Genomic DNA, 24,211 nt, shown 5'->3' with positions numbered 1-24,211 from the left:
TGCAAGTCCAAAGCCCAGGGAACACATCTGGTGAGGGTCTTGTCCCGGTGGTGACTATGGCAACTCAGGGTGTCAAACTGTGAAATGGTGGAGCAGACAGGAAGAGCAGGAGACCAATCCCCTCATTCACTCTCCTTTTAAAGCCCTCCGAATGACACCGCTGACCACCATTATCAATCCATTCACCACTGAACCACTTTACAACCTAATCACCTCTTCAAGGCCCCACCTTTCATTTACTATAATAGGATTTCCCACCCTCAACAGTTACAGTGGGGATTAAGTTTGGGCAGGACATTCAACCCAAGACAATGACCCCCTCCTTCCACCTCCAGTCATGAGTACTTCCTGTCCTTTATGCTCCTGCATTACTAATCTTCGCACCCCGGTCTCTGCACTCAGCATCTGTATCACAGCTGTTTAAGTGACTCTCTCTTCCCCCAGACTTCAGGTGTTCTCTCGTTCACCTGTGCATACTCGGCCTCTAGCTCGGGGTGTTACAAGTTCGATACAAGCTTGTTACATAACTTCATGAATGAAGTGGGATCTGAGCCGTGCTGTGAATAAACGGTAACTGCGAAGCAGCGGGGGCGGTCCGCAGAGGTGACGACGCCGCGACCTCGCAGCAGCTCTCTGCGCTGGAGGGTGGACTGCAAGGCGGGGTCAGGGCGGGAGGATGCGGCGCACAAAACACCGACACACAAGTGAGAGGCGAGGCGTCGGCGCTGCCACCTCACAGCGCTCGCCCTTGGTTGTCCTTCCCGTCGCTGGTGGGTGAGGTGCACTGCCCTCGACGTGCGCCGCGACAGGAGGTGGAGTGAGGACCGGGCACTGGGTTCACTCACCTCCGTGCTCCACACAAATCTCGCCCGCGCACACTGCGCTTCTTTAAAAACCTTCCTGGGTTTATCAAAGGGGTGGCCAGACGGTCTCCCCGGGGAAGAGACGCCCGGCAGCGTCTCTCCTCCCGGCCCCCGCGCGCGCACCCCGCGCCCCGCACCAGGCCCGGCCTCGGGTCCCCGCTGCCGCGGGCGCGCGCCGGGCGGGCGTGTCGGGCGCGCGCAGAGCGGGGGCGGAGCGCGGCGAGGGCTCCCGGCTCCCGACCGCTCGCCCGCTCCGGCTGGAGGCAGCTCGCCCGCCGCCCGCCACGCGCCGCAGACTGCGCCGCGACCCCCGGGAGGACGCCGGGAGCCATGAGCCGCCCGCCGCGCAGGCTGGCGGCGCTGCTGCTCGGGCTGCTCGTGGAGGTAGGGCCCGGGCGCCGCTGCGGCACCGACGGTGCTGGGGGCCGACACGGGCGCCGTTCGCAGGCGCCCCGGGGACCTGCCGGGAGAGCCCGAAAGGGCGAGCGGCCGGAGCCACAGCCCCGGGGACCCGCGCGTGTCCCGGTGTGGAAGGCGTAGGGACCCTGGTGACAGGGCGGCTCCCCGGCCGCTCCCCTCTCTGTCCTTCCCTTCTGTCCTCACCCCCGCCCCCCTCCCGGAGAGCTCATTCCTGTCGCGGCCGCCCCCTTCGGGAGCCACCTTTGTGCCCGGACGCCAGCCCCCCGCGACCGAGGGCCGGGGTCGGGGCGGGGGCTCCGGGAGCGGCGCAGGCGCGGAGCGTCCCGGCGGCCGGGGCGGGGACGGGCGAGGTGCGCGGGCGGAGGGAGCGCGGAGGTGCGGGGAAGCTCCCGTTTGTGATGACGACGCGCAGGGTCTCGGAGGCGGGAAGAGCGCCGCTTGGGGCCGGGCGGCGGGGGTGCCGGGCCCATGCCGGGGACCGAGCGTGTGGAGCCCCCAGGCCGGAAAGTGGCAGCTGTGGGGGCCGCCCCTTCTCGCCACGGCGGGTTCTTCCGAATGGGAGCTAGTGGCGTTCTGGGGGTGGGGTCTGGATGAGGGACCGTCTGACTGCTTTACTGAGCTTCATTATTGTGAAGGAAATTTGCATTAAGGTAATGTTACAGGGGATTAGTGTGGAAGTGACGACTTCGTTTTCTCCGTTTACTAAAAAGTTATTGCTACACAGTGGTGGAAGGAATGTCTGAGTCCTCTTGAAAGAAAGGTTGATGGAAAAGTTTTTCCTTCCTCCAGGCTCCGCCATAGCAAAGACTTCTTCCTGTTTTTGTTCGAAAAATCCCCCAGCTTGGTATTTAATGTTTTTGTGGAGTGCCTCTCCGCTTGCATTCTTTCCGTTTGTTCAGAATTTTAAAAGCTTGAGAATCACGTCCCCTAGGTGACTCACGATAGCAACGAAGTAAATCACAGGCCACTATTTACATAAAAACAAATATGTGTGTACCTTAATGCATCTGTATCTACATTTGCAGTCCTTAAAAAAAAAAAAATCAGTTCTTGTTGAAATTATTTAACACTCCCTTGGTTCTAGTTTGTGCCACCCGTGTCTCCAGGCCTTTAGTGTGCGTGGGCCTGTGCGCTGTATGCAGCTTAAACGGCCTTAGGGGCTCACTTCTTTCCACAATAGCTTTGTTGCATAGGAATTTATCATTTTTTTTTTTTTTTCCTTCTTGGTTTATCACCAGCTTATATAAAACCAGACCAAAGAAAAGAACTAGGTCTCAGTTCTTAATGGTGTTAATATAGCGAATGTTTAGCAGAATTTTTAATCCCAATAGGGAGTTCAAGTCATGTCTGAAAGATTAAAACGACCTTAATTAAAGGCAAAACTGTGACATAAAACTAAAACTTAAATGACTCACACGATGCTTTCACAAAGTTGAATACCTGGATGATTGGTAATTTTTGTTTTCCATGGAATGGTGTGTAGCCCACTTTTACATAATGATCATTCTAAGCACCCACTTTGTGGTTGAGAGGTGTGTCTCTTAGGAATTAAGGATTTTTCTTTATAATTCATCACAAGGAATTTTATACGTGAGATTTATTTTTGAGATTTTTTGTCTTAAATTGGTTGCTCTGCTCGTATTTTATCAGAGTACCTTTGATGCTTCTGAAGTCCTGAGCCACATACATAAATGTGCGGTTATGGTTGCCAAGCACGTGAGGAGGCAAAGGGCTCCCTTCAACCTGAGCATGTGAAAACAATTGAGGGAGGTATTTGATGGTTTCTAGCTTCTGTCTGCTGGCTGCAACCTGGGATGTTTGTCTTTATTTGCTCTTATTCGCTCTGCTTGAGCTGTTTTCAATATATAAATTTGCAGTGTAGTTAATCATAAGCCACCTGGAATTAAGGGGACCGGGTAACAGTGGATATTCTATTCCTACCCTCTGGCACCCTGTCCCTAGCTGGCACCAGCCAGGATCACACATGGGGGTGGGTGGGGGTTGTGTTAGTAAGAAGTCCTTGAATAGGCAGGGGATCTAAGAACTGTTTTGAGAAGGTCTTTCCTCCCCTGCCTCACCATACCTTTATAGAAATTTAGTTTCCTGTTAGACGTAAACTGCATGTTTATTTTTACTTAGCAAACATTCATAGTGTGCTTACTCTGTGCCAGGTGCTGTTCTAAGCACTTTACAAATATGAACCATTAATCCTCTTAGCAATTACTCCTGTCCTCATTTTTATTTCAAATGGGAGACGTTGGACAACTTGTCCCACGTTTCACTGCTATTAGGTGTGAGGGGTAGATTCTGAAAGGTGGTCACAGGCTCTAGTTTCCACAAATAGGAGAGCCCCACAGCCCTGTTTGTGTCATAAAATTCTAAGGTTCTCTACTTCTGTTCTGCCACTGGCTTACATGAGGTCCTAAAAACAGTCATTGCAGGAAGATACTAAGCTGTCTCCTAGTAGTCCTGGTAAAGTGATTCCAGGTGGCCTTCACTGGGCTGCAGCAGCACCTTAGAAACCAACAGAGAAAGAGGCTTCAAACCTGATTGCACTTCAGTTGAGCCCGGGGAGTGATTGGGCCCTGAGTATATGCACCTCCCTGGGGCTTTTCATCAGAGCGTGCTACCTTTTCTAGATATTGTCACTACAGTCTCTTTCTAGAGGTTAGGTTGTTGACACTTTTGAAATATTCCTAGTACCTTTGTCCCTTGGTATCTCTGAAGGATTGGTTCCAGGACCCCCCTCTCCCCAGGATACCAAAATCCATGGATGTTCAAGACCCTGATATAAAATGGCATAATATTTACATATAACCTATACACATCTTCCCGCGTACTTTAAGTCATCTCTAGATTATTTCTAATACCCAATACAGTGTAAATGTTATGTAAATAGCGGTTATACTGTATTGCTTTTTAAAAAAATATGCATTATTTTTTATTGTATTAGTTTTATTTTTATTTTTTTCCAAGTATTTTCGATCACTGGTTGGTTGAATCCATGGATGTAGAACCTGCAGATAAGGAGTACAAACTGTGTTTGCTTGAATTGCCCTATCTTTACTGAAATGAGCCCAGAAGTCTGTAGTGTACTTTTTAATATCTTTTTGACCTTTCCATGGAACCAAAACCTAGAAGCTCTTCAGTGAGGCTGCCTTGTGCTTCAAAGTTGTTTGGCAAAAGAACGGCTCTTCTTGGCTCTTCTTGGACTAGAAAAAGGAGCGGTCATCTCTTAGGGAGGGTTGGAAGTAAGCGTTATCTTTTGAAACTAGGGAAAATAAGAGGATTATCGAGTATTTTTCCAACGTGCTGTGTATTTTGATGCCCGGGAGTCTCAAAATTAGAACCGAGTTATGTTTAAGAGTGTTTTTGTCTCTTGCCAATGTTTTTTGTGCCCTTTAATTCTAACAAATGCGGCAGTTGCTGGCTGCCAATTTTCTGAAATAAACCTTTTCAACCCTCCCACTCTTTAGAGGTTTTAGAACCTGAGCAACATACAATTTGAATGAAAAAGAAGCCTGTAGGGAGTTTGTTATCTCTGGTAGTTCCCTGGGAGACTGGGTGCTGATGCGGGATAGGTGGCAGTGACAAATGAACCGGGTGGCAAGGACTGCACTCTGAAGTGGGGAGAGCCTGGATTCAGATGTTGCAGGAGGGCCGGGGGCATCGGGACTAGACCCGGGGCTCTCCTTGGCTTTTGCTTTCTTTTAGCTTGTGTGCAGCGTGACTCCAGAAATACATGGCAAAGACAGGATTAGGCTTGAGGCCACTTGATTCTCTAGGCCCAGGACGCAAGTAATTTTCCTAGAACTCACTTGTATCATGTCCTCTCGATGAAGTTTCTAAGATGTGACCCTCTCAATGAGGCCTATCTCAACCACCCTGTTTAAAATTCTGTCCCAATTCCCCTCCCAGTCCACCTCCTCTGATCTATTCCCTCCCTTCCCAGGACCTATTACCTTCAAAATATGGAATTTACTTTCCACCGTCAAAAGACAAAATGACAATTTAGTTTAAAAATCTTAATTGGCTTTATTTGCAGTTCTAGAATCAGGCAATACTTTATTCCACAAAGCAGAATAAGTGTTCCAATGAGCCAAGCAGAGGAGGTTGGTTTTATAGACAGAGAAGGGCAGAAGAAAGCAGAAACCAAGAACAAAAACCAGATTAGTCATTTCAAAGTTACTTTTCTTGTACAATAACAGGTACAGGGAAACAGAACAATAGAGTAATAACTAGTTAACATCAGGTTACTTTTTTGGTAAGGATTAAAGCAAAAGGAACTGCATTGTCACACCGACTGAAACTGGCCTCTTGGGCTTTTCAGGAGTATCAGAGTGACAGTCCCTAGGTCTTTAAAAACAGCTGTTACAGTCCCCACTGCCTGTGTTTTTCTCCAGGCTTCCTTTCCTTCTGTCATTTCTCCCAGATGTGGTTTTAAATCATCTCCCCGTCCTCATAGCAGCAGTTTGAAAACTCTGCTGAACTGGACAGTGAGCAGGAAATCCTCTTGGTCTGAAAATAATTGGTCCTAAGAAAGGCCACTGAAAGGACCTAGAAAAAGTGAATCCACTTGAGCCAGGGATCAAAATTTCATAATTAATAGTGGAAGAAAAATTTGAATTGGGACTTTATTTTGAAAAAAACAAAGCTCAAATTATAAAAATAAGTGAATTTCATCCTCAGTACCCATCTTAGATTGATGAGTCAACTCTGGGGGGACAGTGAAATTTTCTTGATGATGCATAGCAGAATAGTCTTTGCTTGACATCGAGCTTTGGTGGCATAATCATAGTGAGGGTTGTTTTCCTCCAGAATTACTTGCACTCGTCACCAATTCCCCCCGCCCCCTCGTCTGTCTTCTCTTAGTCCTTTTAATTCATATCATTTTTCTTTGGGTGCCTGTTGGGTCATTATTAAATGGCTTAACTGCCAGATTCTTTTGTCTCTTTCATGGATTTCATGAGCCTCTTTGGAAGATCTGCAGGGTCATCTTGTCGCCCCTCTGTGGGTGCGTGCTATTCATGCTTTGCTCTCCGAGGGTCCTGTGATCAGAGGATGATTATGGAGCTGCTAGTGGTTGGTAGTGGGCTGGGAGCTGGTGACCTGTGTCAGAAGGAATTAATTCAGTGGCAAGTGTGTTTTGTCATGAAGCCTCTGGCTTTCTCCCATTTCCGTCCTCTTGGCACTTATTTGGACAATGATACTGTTCTACAGGTGTGATCTGACTGGCACTGGCACCCTCTTGTTATGCAGATAAGACTGTATTAGTGTGTCCTGTCACCCCCACGCCCACCCCTGCAGCCAAGAGATTCCGACTGAGTTTGCACTGAGACTTAAATGTTTTTAACTGCTGCTGCTAAGCCACAACCCCTCACAACAGTTGTGCAGCTGCTTATTTTTAAAAATCTAAATTGAGGACAGTACTTTGGTTCTAATTGTATTTCACATTACTTCACTCATCTTGTCGTCTTAAGCTTCTCGACATCCGTCTGAATACTCTTTCCTAAAATTTAGTATCTTTTATTGTTTGGTACCATAAACAGATTTGATTATTGTACCAGTGTTGGTTTTATCCAACTGATTAACAAATAAAAATGTTCAACGGAGGAGAGTCAAATATGGAGACCTCCTTCTGGGTTGAGATAGATACCTGGGATTTTGACTTGGAGAACAGTGTCACGTCCTAGTTTTAAAAAGTCAGAATTCAACTCTAGATGCAGGTTTTTGAATGTTTGCCCTCTTGGTTAGAAGAGACCCAGCAAATGAGAGTCTAGAATTCAAGAGCAAGATATCTAAATTTGGGAGTTATTTGCAGTCAGAAGCTGTGGCGCAGTTGAGAGGTAGCCTTCCAGAAGGCCATTGTATTTGGTAATTGGGAAACTGTGACCTTCTCTTCTTGAGATTTAAGAGTCAAGTGGTTGGTGAACACAGGGAGGAAATGAATATATGTATATAATTTCAGGAGGGCAGCAGGGTAAACTTTAAAGCTTTTGATAAGAGAACAATGTCTTCAGACCACAGCAGAGATATCATGTGATTGATTGCTTGCTTGAAACACAGGGGATATCAGGGATGGTGATAGGACCGTGTATTGGAGAATCTCAGCTCTTTGCATATTGGCTGGGGGTCTTTGAGTAAATTCCTTAAACTGCCACCTGTAAAAAGAGAAATGCCAGAGCTGGCTAGTTAGCTCAGTGGATTAGAGCATGGTGCTGATAACACCAAGGTCAAGAGTTAAATTCCCCTTACTGGCCAGCTGCCAAAAAAAAGAGAGAAATGCCTTAGTGTTGAAAAAGGCCCTTTGGAAAATCCCCCACTTGGCATTTAACTCTTGGCACAGGTTGGATTAACAGATTGAGTATTGTCAATCATTTCCAGGCAAGATTCCTGTGCCCAGGTTCTCTGCCAAGATGGGGGAGCACATCTACAAAGATGGAATGTTCCAGTGACACTTCTGTGTAAAAATTGTACTTGCTTGCTTTCTTAGTATATTTGTAACTAGACTAGGAAGAAACTTGGTCATTAAGTGTTCATAACAAGAAGATTGTGGTTACTATCACCCTTGGCTCTTAATTTCTGCCCTGGGTGAAATAATAAAAGGATATAAACTAGCCCACTCTCCCCACTAGGATGTTATTTGGATGGTTGAGCAGAAGGCAGCAGGTATTCAGGTAACATCTTGACTTTTAATTAATGGGAGTAAAGATGAGTGAAACCCTTTAGCTGGCCTCAATCTCTTGGTGTTTTGTGATGTTTCAGTGTCGTCAAAATATGGTATTAGAGAGAGAGTGGGGACAGATCCTAAACCCTTATGGAGAGTGAGGGAGTGTGTGTGTGTGTGTGTATGTGTGTGTGTGTGTGTGAAAGAGAGAGAGAGAGAGAGAGAGAGAGAGAGAGAGAAAGGGGGTTGGTGAGATTAAGTTTGTGGAATGTCCTAGTTCCTGGTTCCTCCTTCCTTTAGTTGGATAGAAAAGAAGTCACATGTGGGACGTGTGAAGGCTGAGGGTAACTTTCTAAACTAACAGCCTCCCTTAGATAAAATCTCTATGACCTCAGCTCTTCTCTGCTGAAGATAAATTCCAAACATTGCCTCTTGCCTTAGAATCTTTTCAGTAATCCTCCCTTCTTTCTTTCTTTCTTTTCTTTTCTTTTTTTTTTTTTTTTTTACTTCTTATCCTTTCTTTCTGAATCATTTTCTCTAGCTCAGAGGTTGTTGGAATTTTTGTTTGTATACCCACTTAAGGAGTTTTCAAAAACTATATACCCTACTATGAGTTAAATGTTCCCCCAAAAGTTCATGTGTTGGAAACTTGACGCCCATTATAACAGTGCTAAGAGTGTCGGAGATCCTATTATAGTGTTTGAAAGGTGGCGCCTTGAAGAGGCGAGGACTGTGAATGGATTGATCCATTCATGGAGTAACGGGCATGGTTCTGATGGCTTTATGAGGAGAGCCAGTGAGCAGCTTAGCTCTCTTGATCATGCCATTCTCGCCATGTGACATCCTGCGTTGCTGTAGGGAGTCACCACCCAGAAGGCCCTCATCAGGTGTGCCCCCTGGACTGTGGACTTCCCAGCCTCCAAAGCTGTAAAGAATAAATTTCATTTCTTTAAAAATTACCAAGTTTCAGGTATACTGTTATATGCAACACAAATGGACTAATACATACCCTCTCTCATAGTTTTAAATGTAACATATAATCTTTTTTTTCATAGATTTTAAATGGTTGCTATAGATTTGATTTCTTGTGTACTAAAATTTGCTTAAAACTAAACTATAACATCACTCTTTTTAGTGTATTCTGTGGAATCTAAATACCATTAGCAATTTGATACTGATTATCATTCCTTTAAAAATATGCATTTTTTTCTACCAGTTGGAAATTTAATAGCATTCCCTTTTCTCTTTGAGCTTCTACTTTCCCTACTGAATTTTGTTCTAATAAAATAAATAGTTATGGTTGAAAGTCTTTTTGATTTCTGTCTTTTTTTATAACAAAAATATGTATTTGAGTTAATTTTTAAAACATTTCCTTAGATATGCCTCTAAGAGATTAAAACATGACTAATTGATTTATCATTACATTTGATTGAAACTATAAATGTATTACAAATTGGATATTATTAGACATAAACAGTAAAATTTCCTGCAAATAAATTTCTGAGTGAGATAGATGTGATATTGTGAAAATATATACTTGGTCTTCATTCCCATCTCCTGACATACGACTCCTAAAATCCTTAGAATCTCCAAAGCGATTAGAGTCTTTTTACCAGAAGACTAATGCTAATGATGGCTGGGAGCCCTTAGGCAGCTTCAGGATGGGGGCTGGCCACAGGAAACATGTAGGAAAGACCAACGTGGGACTTCTAGTCTTATCCCCCAACCTCTGGGGAGGAGAAAGGGGCTAAAGGTTAAGCTGATCACCAGTGGCTGAGGATTTAATCAATCATGCCAGTGTAGTGAAGCCTCCATAAAAACCGAAGAGGTCTGGGTTCAGAGAGTTTCCGGATAGATCAACATGTGAAGGTTCCTGGAGGGGGGCACCTGGGGAGCGCATGTGAGCTCTGTGCCCCTTCCCATACCTAATCCTGTGTGTCTCTTTATCTGTATCCTTTGTGATATCCTTTATAATAAACTGGTAAATGTAAGTACACGTTTCCCTGAGTTCTGTGAGCTGCTCAAGCAAAGTAATTGAACTCAAGGAAGGGTTTGTAGGAACTCTGATTTATAGCTGGTTGGTCAGAAGTTCCAGAGGCCTGGACTTGTGACTGATATCTGAACTGGGGGCAGTCTTGGGGACTGATCCCTCACCCTGTGGGATCAGATGCTATCTCCAGGTAGACAGTGTTGGAATTGAATTGGAGGACACCCAGATGGCATCTGCTATGGAATAGATTGTTTACTGATGGGAGAAATACCCACACATTTGGTCACAGAGGTCTGTCTTCTATGTTGTTTGTTGTGCTGAGTAAGAGTATAGGAAAAAAGTGTTTTTTCTATATATTCTTACAATAGATGAGGGTTTTTTTTCAATTGGCATATACCACTGATGGAAATGGAAAAAGTTTTGTTGAACTTCTGAGTAACGTTGCCAAATGGCACAGTAATCTATGATTAGGTCATATTTTCGTTTAATTGAAAGCAAAGAATTTGAAACCACCTGAGATGCAAGGTATGTGTTGACAAAGACTCTGTCCTTGACCAAACTTTAGTTAGGATCCTCTGAGTTCTCTTCTCAACTAGGCCTGCACCTTGGCCTTCTTTGTCTGTTCTCACTGAATCCAGTGTTAGCAGTAGTCCTAAATCATCCCCACCCTCGACATCTGATTACCTTGTCCTGTCTTCAGCAAGAATCCCTCCTTACCCTGATGTCTCCCCTCTTAGAAATTTCTCATTTACTGTCCACTTCACTTTACTCCTTGGCTATAAATCCCCACTGTCCTTACTGTACTTGGAGGTTTTTATTTTTTTATTTTTGGCGGCTGGCCAGTATGGGGACCCCCTTGACACTGGTGTCACAACACCACACTCTAACCAACTGAGCTAACTGGCCAGCCCCTCTCTCCCCTGTCTTGAAAGCCTTGATCCCTATTGCTATAATCTTTTTCTTTTTAAAAATTTATTGAAACATAGTTGATTGTACATATCTGTGGGGTACAGTGTTGAATATCCATACCTGTGTGCAATATGTGATGCTCAAATCAGGGTAACTAGTATGTTCAGCCTTACACAGTGTGGCCCTTTACCAATTTCTTGTTAACCCCTCCACTCCCTTTCCCACCTCTGGTGGCCTCGGTTCTGTTCCCTCCTTTTGAAAGTTCAACAAATTATGGTGATTGTTAAGTCTTTTTTTCTCCTATTGGGATAGTCTTGAATAAAGTCTTCCTTTCCATTTTGACAAGTGTCAGAATAATTTCTCTTTAACAGTGTCAACAGTAGTATTTGCAGTGGCTTTAGATTGGTACCTGGATGGTTTTCGGTTCAGGAGCAGCACATCTCAGTAAGATGAGTGGGTGGGAGGTATGCCTACCCTTTGTAAAAGAGGAGAAGGGCGATGGTGAAAAGACACTAGGACTGCCGCTTTACAGCATCTTGACCAGGCAGGACTCGTGTTCTCAGGCAGGTCATTTTTAGGAAAGAGGATCTGTGGGAGTTGAAGGTCTGGAAATTGAGTCCTTTAATGGTTTGGAGGAGTGCCTTGTAGATAGCCTTTGGTACCCCCAGAGGCTTCCCTGCCATTCTCAGCCCTGGCTGCATGTTAGAATGACGTGGGGAGCTTTTAACAGTTACCTGCACCTGGGCCCCAGCCCAGACAGTTGCATCCAAATCTCCGGGTGTGTGCGCCGGGCATCTTTACTTTTTAACAGATGTGCATTGCTTCTCATACACAGATGAGGACTGAGAGTCTTTGTCCAACACAGCCGGACTCAACTGCTTGTTATGGATCCTTGAAGTCCCTACACTTTCTCTGCTTGTTTCTTCCTCCCTCTGACTTTGCCCTTTCAACGCCCAACATACTTGTACACCCTCAGGTGGTGTCTGGGAAGGCTACTCTGATTATCCCTCAAGTGTGAATTAGTGCCTGACCTGGGCAAGCTACTGCCAGCGCTCTTAGCTCAGGTATTTTAATTGCCTCTTTGTTGGCTTTGAGCTCTTTAGACCCTAAGCTCCTAGAAGCCCTGCCTGGTCTGGAAGGTTTTGGCGGCTGCAGAGAGGATGAGATCAGGAGAAGCTTAGATGTAGAGGTCAGCTTCAGGAAACAGGAAGGAGGTTTGAGGAAGGAGATGAGGTGAGCAACAGGGAAGGTGTGGGTGTACTTGAAGTTGAGTGGAAAGAGGTTGGGGCAACACTGGGGAGTGTCCCGGATCTTTTAGTTAAAGTAAGCCACGGAGGGTGAGCTGCGAAGGTCCTGAACTTCCGAGTAACGACAAAGGTCTCAGAGGGCTGTTGTGGTAAGGGCTGCTGGGAAGCTGTGTGTGTCTCACAGCATCCATGGTGGAGGTTTATTTTTACTTTTATTTATTTATTTTTCTTTATTTTTTAATTGTACACGTTTATGGGGTACAGTTTGTTGTTTCAGTAAATGTATATATTGTGTAATGATCAAATCAGAATAGTTCACATATCTATCACCTAAACATTTATCATTTCTTTGTGGTTATAACATGCAAGATCCTCTTTTCTAGCTATCTTGAAATACACAGTACAATATTATTAGCTATTGTCACCCTCGAGCACCAGAAGTTATTCATGCTGTCGAACGGTAGCTTTGTAGCTTCGCACCAGTCTACCAGCATTTCCCCAGCCCCCACTTTCCCCTTTCTTCCCTGACTCTGGTTAACCACTATTCTACTCTCTATTTCCCTCTTTTCCCCCCTTTTAAATTTATTTTTCTTAGTTGACCCATAATAATTATATACATTTATGGAGTGCAGTATATTTGGGTTTATTCATACTGTGTACCATATTAGGGTAACTTAGCATATCCATCACCTCAAACATTCGTCTCTCCTTTGAGTTAGGAAGATTCAACATCATCTTGACTAGCTATTCAAAGATACACAGCACTTTGTTGTTAAGTGTATTCTTTCTGTATTCTTATACTAGATCTCATTCTTCCTCTCTCTCTATTTTCTATCCACTGACCATCCACACTTCTTCCCCCCACACAGTCTGCCTGTCTGATCTCCGGCAGGGATATAGGTGTGCATCAGTTCAGCAGGCCTAGGGTTGGCTTCCCAGACTACAGAACAGAGTCATCGCTGCTGTGAGCCCAGGCTTCACGCTGCAGGAATCAGCGTGTTATGGCCTCCCCTGTGAGTGCACTGGGTGGATGGCAGAGCCTTAAGGCTGGGGAAGTTGCTGGCCCAGGGCAGGTTGTGCTGCAGTAACAGCTTTGGTTTCATGATGGTACCATCTTGCATCGGCTTGAGTCCCGAAGGTAGGGGTGGGGAGTGCCCAATTTGTGCCCCTGCTCTAGAGGGACACAGTGTGTGTTTTCTAGGTCACTCCCACACTTGGCTCCAGGCTTGTCTTGCCAGAGTATCTGCAGGCCTCTGTGGTGAGGATGGGGTTTGGTGTGGGTCCTCTGTCTGCCTTTAAGCTGCAAGGGAAAACTTCCTGCTCCGATCCCAGCATTGGAGGTGTGCTGGCAGCGGCCATGTGCCTCTCTCTCTCTCTTCTCTGTGCCACCGTCCTGGGCTTTCATACTCCACAGTGATCTCATCGTCTCCTGCTGCCCTCCTGTGCTCTCCCACTGATGCTCCTGTCAGTGTTTAGCTGTCTCTCACTTGTCGTGGTCCTTTTCTGTGGGAGGAACATGCCCAGAGCACCTCTTGCCCCACTGGCTTCTAGAGTGAGCATTTCTAATAGTCCTGTGGACGCAGCCGGGCATCCTGGCTCTCCTCCTAGTGGCACAGGTGCAGAGAAGTAGGAAGGTAGCTACTGAAGCTGAGGGTCATGCAGTGGACACGCAGTATGTCAGGAGCAAGAGAGTTCTAGAGCGTTACTGTAGAGATGGCTGATTTAGGACATTTCTGGAGTGTCTGAAATTAGAAGAGGGTTGATGGATTGGAAAATGAACAGGGCATATTGGTAAGGAATTGGAGGCTACATGAGAATGAAGTGCGGGTTACGGGGCAGATCCAGTGGATGTGAGCCTTTGGGAGAAGGAGTGTGAGGATGTTGTGCTACGAGAGAACTTGCTATGAAGTCTGTATTAGTTTTTATTGTTGCTATAACAAATTACTACAAACACGGTGGCTTAAGCCCACTCAAGGCATCAGCAGGGCTGTGTTCCTTCTGGAGGCTCGAGGGGAGAATCTCTTTCCTTGCATTTTCCAGCTTCTAGATGATACCATGCACACACAGGTCCAGCTGCCTGCCGCCTTTCAAAAATAAACAACTCAAAAGTCAAATGTCAGTGAAAATGGAAGGCTGCTTTATTCAGGAATGCTGGTGTCCTAGGAGAGATGTTAGGCTAACCCATCTCTCTGGTTAACCTGAAGGAGAACGGCCAGACTAAAGCCACTTCAAAGACTCAGATTTACTGAGGGGTTTTAAAAGAGGGGACTGAGGGAATGAAATGTGGGAAATGAAAAGCAGGAAGGAGGGAAGCGTGAGTTGTGGGTGCTCTGTGCGAGGTGCCACATGCAAGGTCTCACCAAAGCTCCATCTGGTTTCTGCTCCCGTCCTTATCTCAGGGCCCTGCTGGATAGTACATACCTCGTTGTAAGTCTGCAGCTTCATTCTGGCTGGCAGACAACTTCACACTCATGTAAATAATGTTGTCTTGCCCCATAACCAAGGTTCAAAATATTGAATAACCATAGGAAAAGAGGTAAGTAAGAGAAATGCAAAAGGAAAAAACTGTGTCCTTTAAAAATTTTCCTAGGGCCCATGTGGTTTTAGGTCCCATTGTGGCTTCAGGCCTGCTCACACCAACACAGAGACTGTCTACCTTCCTTGGCTGGTGGTTTCTTTATTTTGTCTTCAAAGCCAGCAATGTAGCATCTTCAAATTTCTCTTATACTTTGGTGTCCCTCTGTCACTTTTCTCTTGTGATTATATTGGGTCCACTTGAATTAGCCATGATAATCTCCTAATCTCAAGATCCTTAATTTAGTCATGTCTGCAAAGTCCCTTTTGCCATATAAGGTAACATATTTACCGGTTCTGTGGATTAGGAATGGACATCTTTGGGGGGAAGAGGAGGCATTATTCTGCTTACCACAAGGTTGAAAAAAGTATTGCTTAGAAGGGATATTGTAACTAAATTACTGGTGGTGAAAGTTTTTACAATTCATTACCGTGTTGTGAGGTTGTTCTCCTGGGTACTGTCCAGGTCCGAGCCTCGCTGCAGTGGGCAGTGGAATGAGTGAGTGTGGACCATGCCTCACTGCTTAATCCTGGGAGGGGCGAGGTTCATTAACATGGACCATGGGTCATTTCGTGCTTTGATTTCTTGGTGTAAAGACACAGTGGTTTTATTAATAGCAAGTCAGCCCCAGTGGAAGCTGAGATTCACCTCTGACTTTCTGAACGGCGCAAAAGGATAAATTACTGTGATATTTTGTAATACAGCACGTGTTGTGGATTGAATGTCCTCCCAGAATTCATTGAAACTTGATTTCCATTGTAACAGTGTTAAAGAGAGTGGGACATCCTATTATGGTAATTGAAAGGAGGGGCCTTTAAGAGGTGATTAGGTTGTGAGGACTGTGCCCTTGTGCATGGATTTATCCTTTCATGGAATAATGGGCATGGTTCTGGTGGCTTTATAAGGAGAGCAGGTGAGGTTAGGTCTCTTGCTCAGCCTATTCTTGCCATGTGACACCCTACGTCACTGTAGAAGGCCCTCACCAGATGTGTCCCCTGGACTGTGGACTTCCCAACCTCCAAACTATAAAAATTAAATTCTGTTTCTTTGTAAATTACTAAGTTTCAGGTATTCTGTTACAAGCAGCAGAAGCAGACTAATACAGTGTATATTTGGTCTTGTTCCATGTTCCTGTCCCTTTCCTAATATGCAACTCTTAAAATCCTTAAAATCTCCAAAGTGGTGTCTTCTTGTGTGCTAATGAGTTCACTGGTGGCGCAGCTCATAGATAGCTTCAGGATGGGGGCTGGTCACAGGCAAGACCGACACAGGATTAGAGGATTGGTACTTTTAGTCCCTCCCCAACTTCCTGGGAGGAGAGAGGGGCTGAAGGTTGAGTTGATCACCAAGGGCAAATGACTTAAGCATGTCTAGGTAACAAAACCTCCATAAAAACCCAAGAGGACTGGGTGTGTAGAGCTTCTGGGCAGCAAACACATGGGGGTTTACACATCTGCTCACCAGGAGGGTGGCTCACCCTGACTCCATGAGGACAGATGCTCCTGTGCTCAGAAGCTTTCCAAACCTCACCCTATCTATCTCTTCATCTCACTATTTGTAGCCTTTAAAATATCCTTTGTTATAAACTGGTAAACCTAAGTATGTGTCTCCCTGAGTTCTGTGAGCCGCTGTAGCAAATCGATCAAACCTAAGGAGGGGATTGTGACGACCTTGATTCATAGCTGGTTGTTCAGAAGTTCCAGAGGCCTGGACTTGGGACTGGCATCTGAAGTGAGGGACAGTCTTGGGGAGTGAGCCTTTAATCTGTGGGATTTGATGCTATCTCCAGGTAGATAGTGTTGGAATTGAATTGAATTTTAACACCCAGCTGGTATCTGCTGCAGAATTGATCGCTTGCTTGCTGGTGGGGAGAAATCTCCACGCATTTGGTTACAGAAGTCTTCTGTGTTGATTGCAGTGTAAGAGAGCAGAGGAAGAAAACTGGTTTTTCAATACAATTACAGAGAGGGAAAAGGCTTTTATCATAATGGGAGCCTTGGATAAATTGAGAACACAGGTACTGGATGTCCTTGATATACCACGTCCTCACAGAAGAGGAACGGGTCTTCAAAATCACGGTCGCTGGGCCCCAGTCAGCTGTGCCAGCCATGAGAAGCCATCGCTGTGGCGGCCTGTGGTCAGCTCAGGGGGCAGAGGCCGCTCTGAAAGCCTCCTGATGGGCAGGAGTCACACTCCCCACTGGGGCGAGAAGGGTAGGCTTGTTAATTAGGAGCGTCTGGTCCCTTTCTGAGTGTCAGCATGACCTGGTCCCGTATTCAGTCAAGCTGCTCACAATGCAGGTAGACTTATTTAACGATGAATGTCGCAACTAGAATCAGTGCCTTTTTTGGCCCCACCCTTTTGATTGGAATTCAGTTATGTGTATAGTTCTTTTGGTAGGTGGCCCAGGATCTCATTGAAACCATCATCCCAGAGGATGAGGGACCCAAAATAAAAGAACCGCTTACTAGCTACCTGACAGTTATTGACCTGGCTAAGTTGTTTACAAAGTTTGAGCACAAGTATAATTAACGTAGTTATGTCTTCAGAAGGAAACCTGAAGTAGTATAAAGATTTTCAGTGACTTTAGCTCATCTCTAACCTTGAACACTGACCTTTCCCTTGGTTTTAGTGAATCTGCATTATTAGTGCTGAAAATAACAAACACTAGTAGTGAACGCTAAGTAGCTCTTCCTTGTCGGTCAGCTTTACTAATGATGCCAGGGTTTGGTGTCGTCCTCTCGCTCGTATTTTAGGCTGTAGTCTGAAGTCCTCACTCTATCTTTGGGGTCTTTGGCTACAGGGGGCTGGGGTGGGAGCAAGGGTGGGTGGATGTGAGTGCGGAGGTGGGGTGGCAGCACGTGGCACAGTGCAGGGATGCCACGGTGCTCGGGAGGCTGCACAGAGGTGTGTGGAGATTGGCATTAGCAGAGCGTTTCTGGGGGAGCAGGGTTCACTCACATTAAAGCAGTATGTCATTTGTGCAGCTGTACTCATGTAAACAAGTTAGCAGGTGTGAGATATGCACATTATTTGTAAGAGTTTACATTTAGTTGGCTGGGGGAAGTTTAAACATTTAAAAAAATTGAAGGATTTTCTTTTTTTGTTTTTCAAATTCAACATCCTTTTTCATGTAATTTTTTTGACATACAAAAAAGCTGTACATAATTAATGTTTGCAACTTGATGTGTTTGGCGATAACTGTGCACCCATGAAACCGTCTTTACAGTCTATGCCATAAACATATCCATCATTTCCAAAATCTTCCTTCCACGCTCAAGCCAGTGATGTAGATATAATCAGGCATAGAAACATTCCTGCTAGCATATGGAGTTTTTTTAAGTCCTTTTTGGGGGGGGCAACATCTTACATTTGAGTATATTTTTTTTTAGGTCCCCAACATGATTTCATTTCTGAAGATGGTGGTGATGATGCTGTGGTCACTAGCACTTACTGAGCGCTTACCATGTGGCAAGCATTGCATGCAGCACTTGACATTCAGTCTTTACAGCATGCCCCTTGCCCCCAACCCAGTGCTGTCATTATGTCCATGTTGCACGTGAGCAGACACGGACGTAGGAGATTGGGTACCTTGCCCGAGACTTTCTAGCTGGAGCCGGGATTCAAACCCCGGCAGATTGACTTCAGTCTGTGTTCTTAATCACTGAGCTTCACTCCTGTCAGCTCGCCCTAGGTGTGCCTCAGTTGAGACCAGATTGACAGTAGCGTTTTCTTCCGGGAGGTTCCTTCAAGGCCTGGCCTGGAAGAGGCTCATGCTGATGATCTCACATGAGCCATCTTGGTTGGTAGAGACTGAGAAATTCAGTCCTGCTACCCTACATGATGTGTCTGTTGTAAACAGGATGTGGGGATTTGGAGGATGGGAACTTTGGCTCCTGGAATCCAGAAGCTGATGCACAGGTTTGTGAACTGGAAGGTGACTCAGGCCCCAGCTCTGCACATCGTGGCCTTTGGGACCTGGAGGGAACCATCATCTCCCACTGGGTGAAGCTGCTGTTCCCCACCGTCTCCCGCCTCACTGGGCAGCCTGTAATCAGGCCCCCCCGGCCTGCCCAGTCCTTCCTGTCGGGGTGGGCTCAGCAGCCGTCTGAGAGAAGAGCCTGTGCAGGAGCTGGGTGAGCACTGGCTTCCTGCTTCGTGAACGCGAGTGCCTGGGAGGCTCCTGCACACAAACCCACGTTCTCATCACCACGTACAAATTATTAGGAAGGGAAAATCTACTGCAAACATCTTAGAACACATATAAAAGAAAACCAACAACTGCGTTTTGGTTTATGGGTTGTTTGGGGTTATTCATTAATTTATATTTATTTGTTTTGTGTTCATTAGTAGAGCTCATTGAAGGGAATCCAGTACAAGCAGTCTTTATAATATTGTAGACCTTGGCTGGTAGGTTGGCTCAGTTGGTTAGATTGCAATGTTGATAACACCAAGGTCAAGGGTTTGGATCCCCTTACCAGCCAGATGCCAAAAAAAAAAAAAAAGACCTTGAAAGGCCTCTAAGTAGAAATTATATGAGTGAAATTTGGTCTACTGCTTAAAACTTATCATAAGGAATTATGTTCCCAGCCAAAGGTATGCTGTTGTGTAAAAAATAATTGACAACAACCGCTGTATTTAATAATGAGCTGTGCGGCAGGGAAGTGAGGAGGAGCCCACACCTACAGAACATTGGCTACTTCAGTTCAGGAAGAGGGCCATCTACAGCAGCATGCTGAGCTACAGTGGCGCCGTACTGGGAGCTGTGTCTTATCCAGAACGTCCTGTGAGTAGGGCGCGTCCTGGTGCTTACCTCACCTGCGTTCCTCACGCCGACCCTGTAAGTGTTGCTCCTTTCACAGATGCATAGCCTGAATCTGAGGCGCTAAGTGATTTAGGAAGGTCACCGTGCAGTAAAAACAGGCAGTAGGAGTTGTGCTTTCCAGTTTTTATGAGTGGGGAAGCTGACACCAAAGCTTAGTGATTGTCCCGAGTCAGTGTCCTGACATGTATGCCCTGTGATCCTCCCACTGGAGCTCTTTGAGCTGGGAGGGGGCGTAGGCATGAGGGCAGCTGGATGTCCACAGAGGTCCCCCCAATCCCCCCCATCCATCCTCAGCCCCTGTGAGTTGCTTCTCCTTTCTGCTACTTCTCCAAAGTCTGCAGGCAGATTGGTAATTTATTTGAAGACTGGTTCCTTTGAAAAAGTGTATTTCCCTGTGTGACTTAAGTTTCAGGTTGTTTTTCTTTTGGCTTAGAAGCAGGTTTTCATGTAATGGTTTGATATGGAAACAGCACCTCTTGGGAAGATAACCTCTCGCCTGATCTTTTTCCCAGGAGGCAGCAGAACGCCTCCTTCTCGGCGGCCCCTCTCCCTGCGCTTCCCGCTCACACCTCACTGGAGCTGCAGAGGTTGCGGTGTCCTCGGTGTTAAGGACTTCCTCCTCTTCTCCTCTGGAAGATCCTGGGGAATCTCAAGCACAGCTAAATCTTCAATGACAGTATTTATGCTAATGTCTCCAAAATCTATATTTCTAGCCCAGGAATTCCCTGCTCAACTCCAGTTCCTATTGATTTCATCGTCTACTAGAAATCTCTGCCAGGGTGGCCTGGGGGCCTCTTAGACGCTGCATCTGAAACTGCTGACCAGAAGCTCTGCCCGTTGGTTTCCGTCTCAGTCAGTGGCACCACCACCACCAAGGACGCTACTCCTGAACCCAGGGACGTCCCAGTCCCACCATCCCTTTGTCCTCTGCACCCCTGAGTCCTGCTGCTTCTTCCTCCTCAAGGTTTCTAGAACATCCCTCTCCCAGACCCCCATTCTCCATACCTGCCTCAGTGCAGGCCGTTCTCCCTGTGTACACAGCTCTTGGGATATTCCTCCTCCCTTCTGCCTGTGTGATCTTTTGAAACCCTAATCTAGTGTGTTACTTCTCTATTTGAAATCCATTAATGGTGCCCTGTTGGCCTCAGGAAAAAAACTAAACAAGCAACCTTAAGTTGGCCCACAGTGCTCTCCAGTGTGCTGTAAGTTCCTAGATGGTACAGGTGGAGCTGTCCTCTCCTGAACCTTTCTGACTCCACAGCCCTTAGCCAGGGGCTATGTTAGATAAGGAGGTAGTGGATGTCAAACATTTTTAACTTTGTTTCATCTTAGATAGAAGGACCGGCCACTATAAAAGTTTTAGAGACTGTCTAGTCAGCAGGAAATGGATGAGGAGGAGTGCCCTTGAATGGGTCGTCCTCTCTATCTCTCTTCACTGTGATCACAATTTTGCATAAGCTTTTTTGCATTTTGGAAATCACAAAGGGTGGGAAGGAAAGAGGTTCAAGATTGTGAATTTTGAACAGGGTAGGTAAGGGCTAGGGTTGCCAAGGTGCATCCCTCCAGGCATGCCTGTCACGGCGTAGTTTGAGCTGCACAGTGCACAGCCCATGAGGCTGCACAGGAGACACCTGCAAACAACCCTGCTGTGAGGCTCCAGGGTCTGGAAGAGAATGGAGCCTGATTGCTCAGCCTGGGAAGGGTGTGCGTGAGTGTGTGCGCGTGTGTGTGGAGGGTGGGGAGCAGGAAGCACGGCAGTACTGGTGGAACAAGGACTGTAGGTGGGGCTCCCTACAGGGTGATGTGGGACAAGCAGCCAGAGTGAGTGTGGCAGTGGTGGGGTCGTGGGGTGAGGACCGAGAAGGGGGGGGGATTTCAGTAGGGTTGAGAGAAGGATTTACTTATGACCTCCAGTTTGTCTTATTCATTGCTTTAAGGAAAATATTTAAACCAAAACCAAAATTGTTAGGCCTAGATCTATAATCTAAATATTATTTGTTTTATAGTAAATGGATTGGAGTTTACAGCTAAAACTAGTAAACTTTGCGTCTGTATCATAGGAAACATCTGGCTTCGCAGGTTAGTCCTATTTTCCCCACTTTGGGAAGCCGCCCCTTGCAAAGATTCTTATTGGTGACTACTCTTCCCAGGTGCTGCAAAAGTAGAAATGAAAATGTATCCCCAGTGAAATTCTGGTAGGTGGTGGAACTAATTGCTAGGAACTACATTAAAAACTGCCCCCCAAACTCCTTTTTGAAAATAAGATTCATGAATCCAAAACTTAAAAATAGCCTGCATGGCAGATGAGCTGCAGTTCCTTTCTAACAATGCCTCCTGCTAGGGTAACCCAAATACTGAGAATGAGGTTATGAGATACAATTAACTCGTGTGCCTCTAATGTTACTCCCTGAATGTTTCCAAGTTTAATTGATTTTAGGAAGATTGACAGTTGTAATTATGTTGTCAAGCATTTGTCATTTTTACTGTAACAACAGCATTGTTACACATTTTTGTTGTAGCAACAACATTGAAACCCAGACAGAAATATTCAACCTGACTTTGATTAGAATAGCGCAAGGGACAGATTTTAGTTGCACATCTTTCCTAAAGTGTTTGGGTATTTGTTAGCAATTTGCAGCCAGCTTTTCCTTTCTGTTCAAGGGTACAGTCCAGGAGATCCTGTCTTGTTTCCATGGTGCCCCATCACCTCTCTGGGGAGCTCTCCTGGGAGAACAGGGCTCCCTGCATTGTGTCATCTTTTGCTTCTGAGTGAATGCCATATGCCAGCGACCTGCCAGACCATACTCTGGCCTTAGGAGGGAGGGTGGGCTACGTGACCCGAGTGCCCCTCCAGTGTGTAGAGCTGGTGTAATATGGTAAGAGCCACACAGATGTGGGTCCAGCATTTTCTCTATTGGGCATAAGCTTTTTCCTGGACTTCATTCGTAACACTGGAAAAATCATGCTTGTCTTGTGGGGATATGTAAACACAGAGGCTCTGTGTGAGTGTGTCAATCTGACAGATAATAGCTGTTTGATAAGTGGTAGCTGCTGTCATTGTGTGTCATCTGCTTTCTTATAGGGACAACATTTAATTTAAGATAGGAATTGGGAAATATTGCCACCTCATTCCTAGAGACAGCACGCAGAGAACAGCCAGTGCTTCTCTTCACCACTACCTTTGTCACCTCAGCACCTATGTTGTGTTTGTTCTGCTTCAGTTTTAATTTTCTCCTTCGTTGTTTTCTGTTTGTCTCACAGTTTATGTAGGGAAAGAAGGCTCTCTTCCTCCACCGCCGCCCTGCTGGCCGCCTCGCCAGCCCTTCCCCACTCGGTGTTCTTTTCTCTTTGGAGAAAGGAATGAGACCTCTTTTCTCAGTCTGTTTTTATGCATGTAGAAATTTGCTTCAGATGAGAGAATTGACTTTTGAGGTGTGCTCTGGGAAGCACTCAGAATCTGATTTAGCACTGAAAGCATTTTGTGCTGTTTCAGCCCGGTGGGAAATTTTCACAAGCACAGGTGTTCAGAAGGTTGTGCTAACTGTACACACGTTGGGTTCCGGTGTCCACGTCCTAACACTCCAGCACATTAGTTTGATGTAAATGAGAACTTCCATTGATTCTAGAAGTAAACAAACTGCAGCAAGCATGGCAAATAGGTTTTATTTCATGTGAACTCCTGCTGATGCTATTGGTAGTGACAGCCCCAAGAGCTTTGTTGGAAAGAAGACTGGAAGAGCGCTGTGGTGGGAGGTAGGCTTGCCAATCATACCACAGCACTCGGTGTTTTTCTAATCTAACCTGCCACTTTGCTTTTGATCAGTCTCCAGGATGTCCCCTCTCCCTGTCTTTTAATTCTCATTTCAAATGCAGCCTTCTTCAGGAAGCCTTTCATTCAAGCCAATGTGATCTCTGACTTTCAAGTTTCATCATCATATCATGGCTTTATTTATTGTGAAAGTAAACCTAATGCATTCTAATTATGGGATAATTGGAAAGTAGAGAAGAATACAAAGAAATAAAAACAGCACTCATAATTCACCACTTCTAGACAGCATCCATGCACATTTTGTTAGGTTTTCCTTCCAACCATTTTCTGTGCATTTTTTCATATAGTGGTCATAATGTGTATCCAGTTTTGCACCCTCCTGTTATGAGCATTTCCATTCCATCAAATATTTTTCATAAACATTTTAGTAGCCATATAATATTTCATGATATGGCTACTGACTGACTCACCAGTGCTCCCGAAGTTGAATATCTAGCTCGTTCTCCGTTTTCCTATATTATAAGAATCCCAAGATGAACATTTTTGTGCAATTTTGAATTTTTTTAAAGGATAGATTTCTAGAAGTGGAACAACTATGCCAGAACTTATTGGCAGATTTAAAGACATCGGATATATCTTGCCAGACTGACTTTCAGAAAGTTTATTTTTTGACCAAATTTATATTTTCTCTAGCAGTGTATAAGACTTTGCTTCTCTGGGCAAAAATAAGTGTTCCCTGTGTTGTGAGATACAGAGGTTTAAAATCTTAGCATTTATTACGTACACTGGGTGTTGGCAGGCTTTCTATCCAGACAGGCTGGCCTGTGCAGCTTGGGCCAGTTCCGTGCTGGCTACTGGCTCTCCTGGACTGACGTGACACCTCCGGTTCTGATGGCTGAGTCATGTCGCACTGGGAAGTGCATTCTGTGGAGTTCCTGGACTGATG

The 24,211-nt window shown here is 45.6% G+C and overlaps 1 protein-coding gene and 1 non-coding gene across 2 annotated transcripts in view; one reads left to right on the top strand and one right to left on the bottom strand.

Annotated features, from left to right (window-relative positions):
- Nucleotides 1–1,157: 1,157 nt before the first annotated feature.
- The window catches only part of VOPP1 (VOPP1 WW domain binding protein), a 92,302-nt gene continuing 69,248 nt past the window's right edge, over nucleotides 1,158–24,211 (top strand). The window contains exon 1 of the mRNA XM_063086680.1: nucleotides 1,158–1,247. Coding sequence (XP_062942750.1) covers nucleotides 1,194–1,247 — 54 coding nt within the window. The 5' untranslated portion in view covers nucleotides 1,158–1,193. The remainder of the gene's footprint in view (nucleotides 1,248–24,211) is intronic.
- Nucleotides 2,510–2,611, bottom strand: LOC134371365 (small nucleolar RNA SNORA72). The gene has a single exon (XR_010022793.1). It is a non-coding gene; the product is annotated as a small nucleolar RNA SNORA72 (small nucleolar RNA).

Source organism: Cynocephalus volans, chromosome 2 (genome assembly GCF_027409185.1).
Source record: "Cynocephalus volans isolate mCynVol1 chromosome 2, mCynVol1.pri, whole genome shotgun sequence".
NCBI lineage: Eukaryota > Metazoa > Chordata > Mammalia > Dermoptera > Cynocephalidae > Cynocephalus > Cynocephalus volans.
Note: the sequence above shows the minus strand (reverse complement) of the source record. Positions and strands in the feature narration are given on the sequence as shown.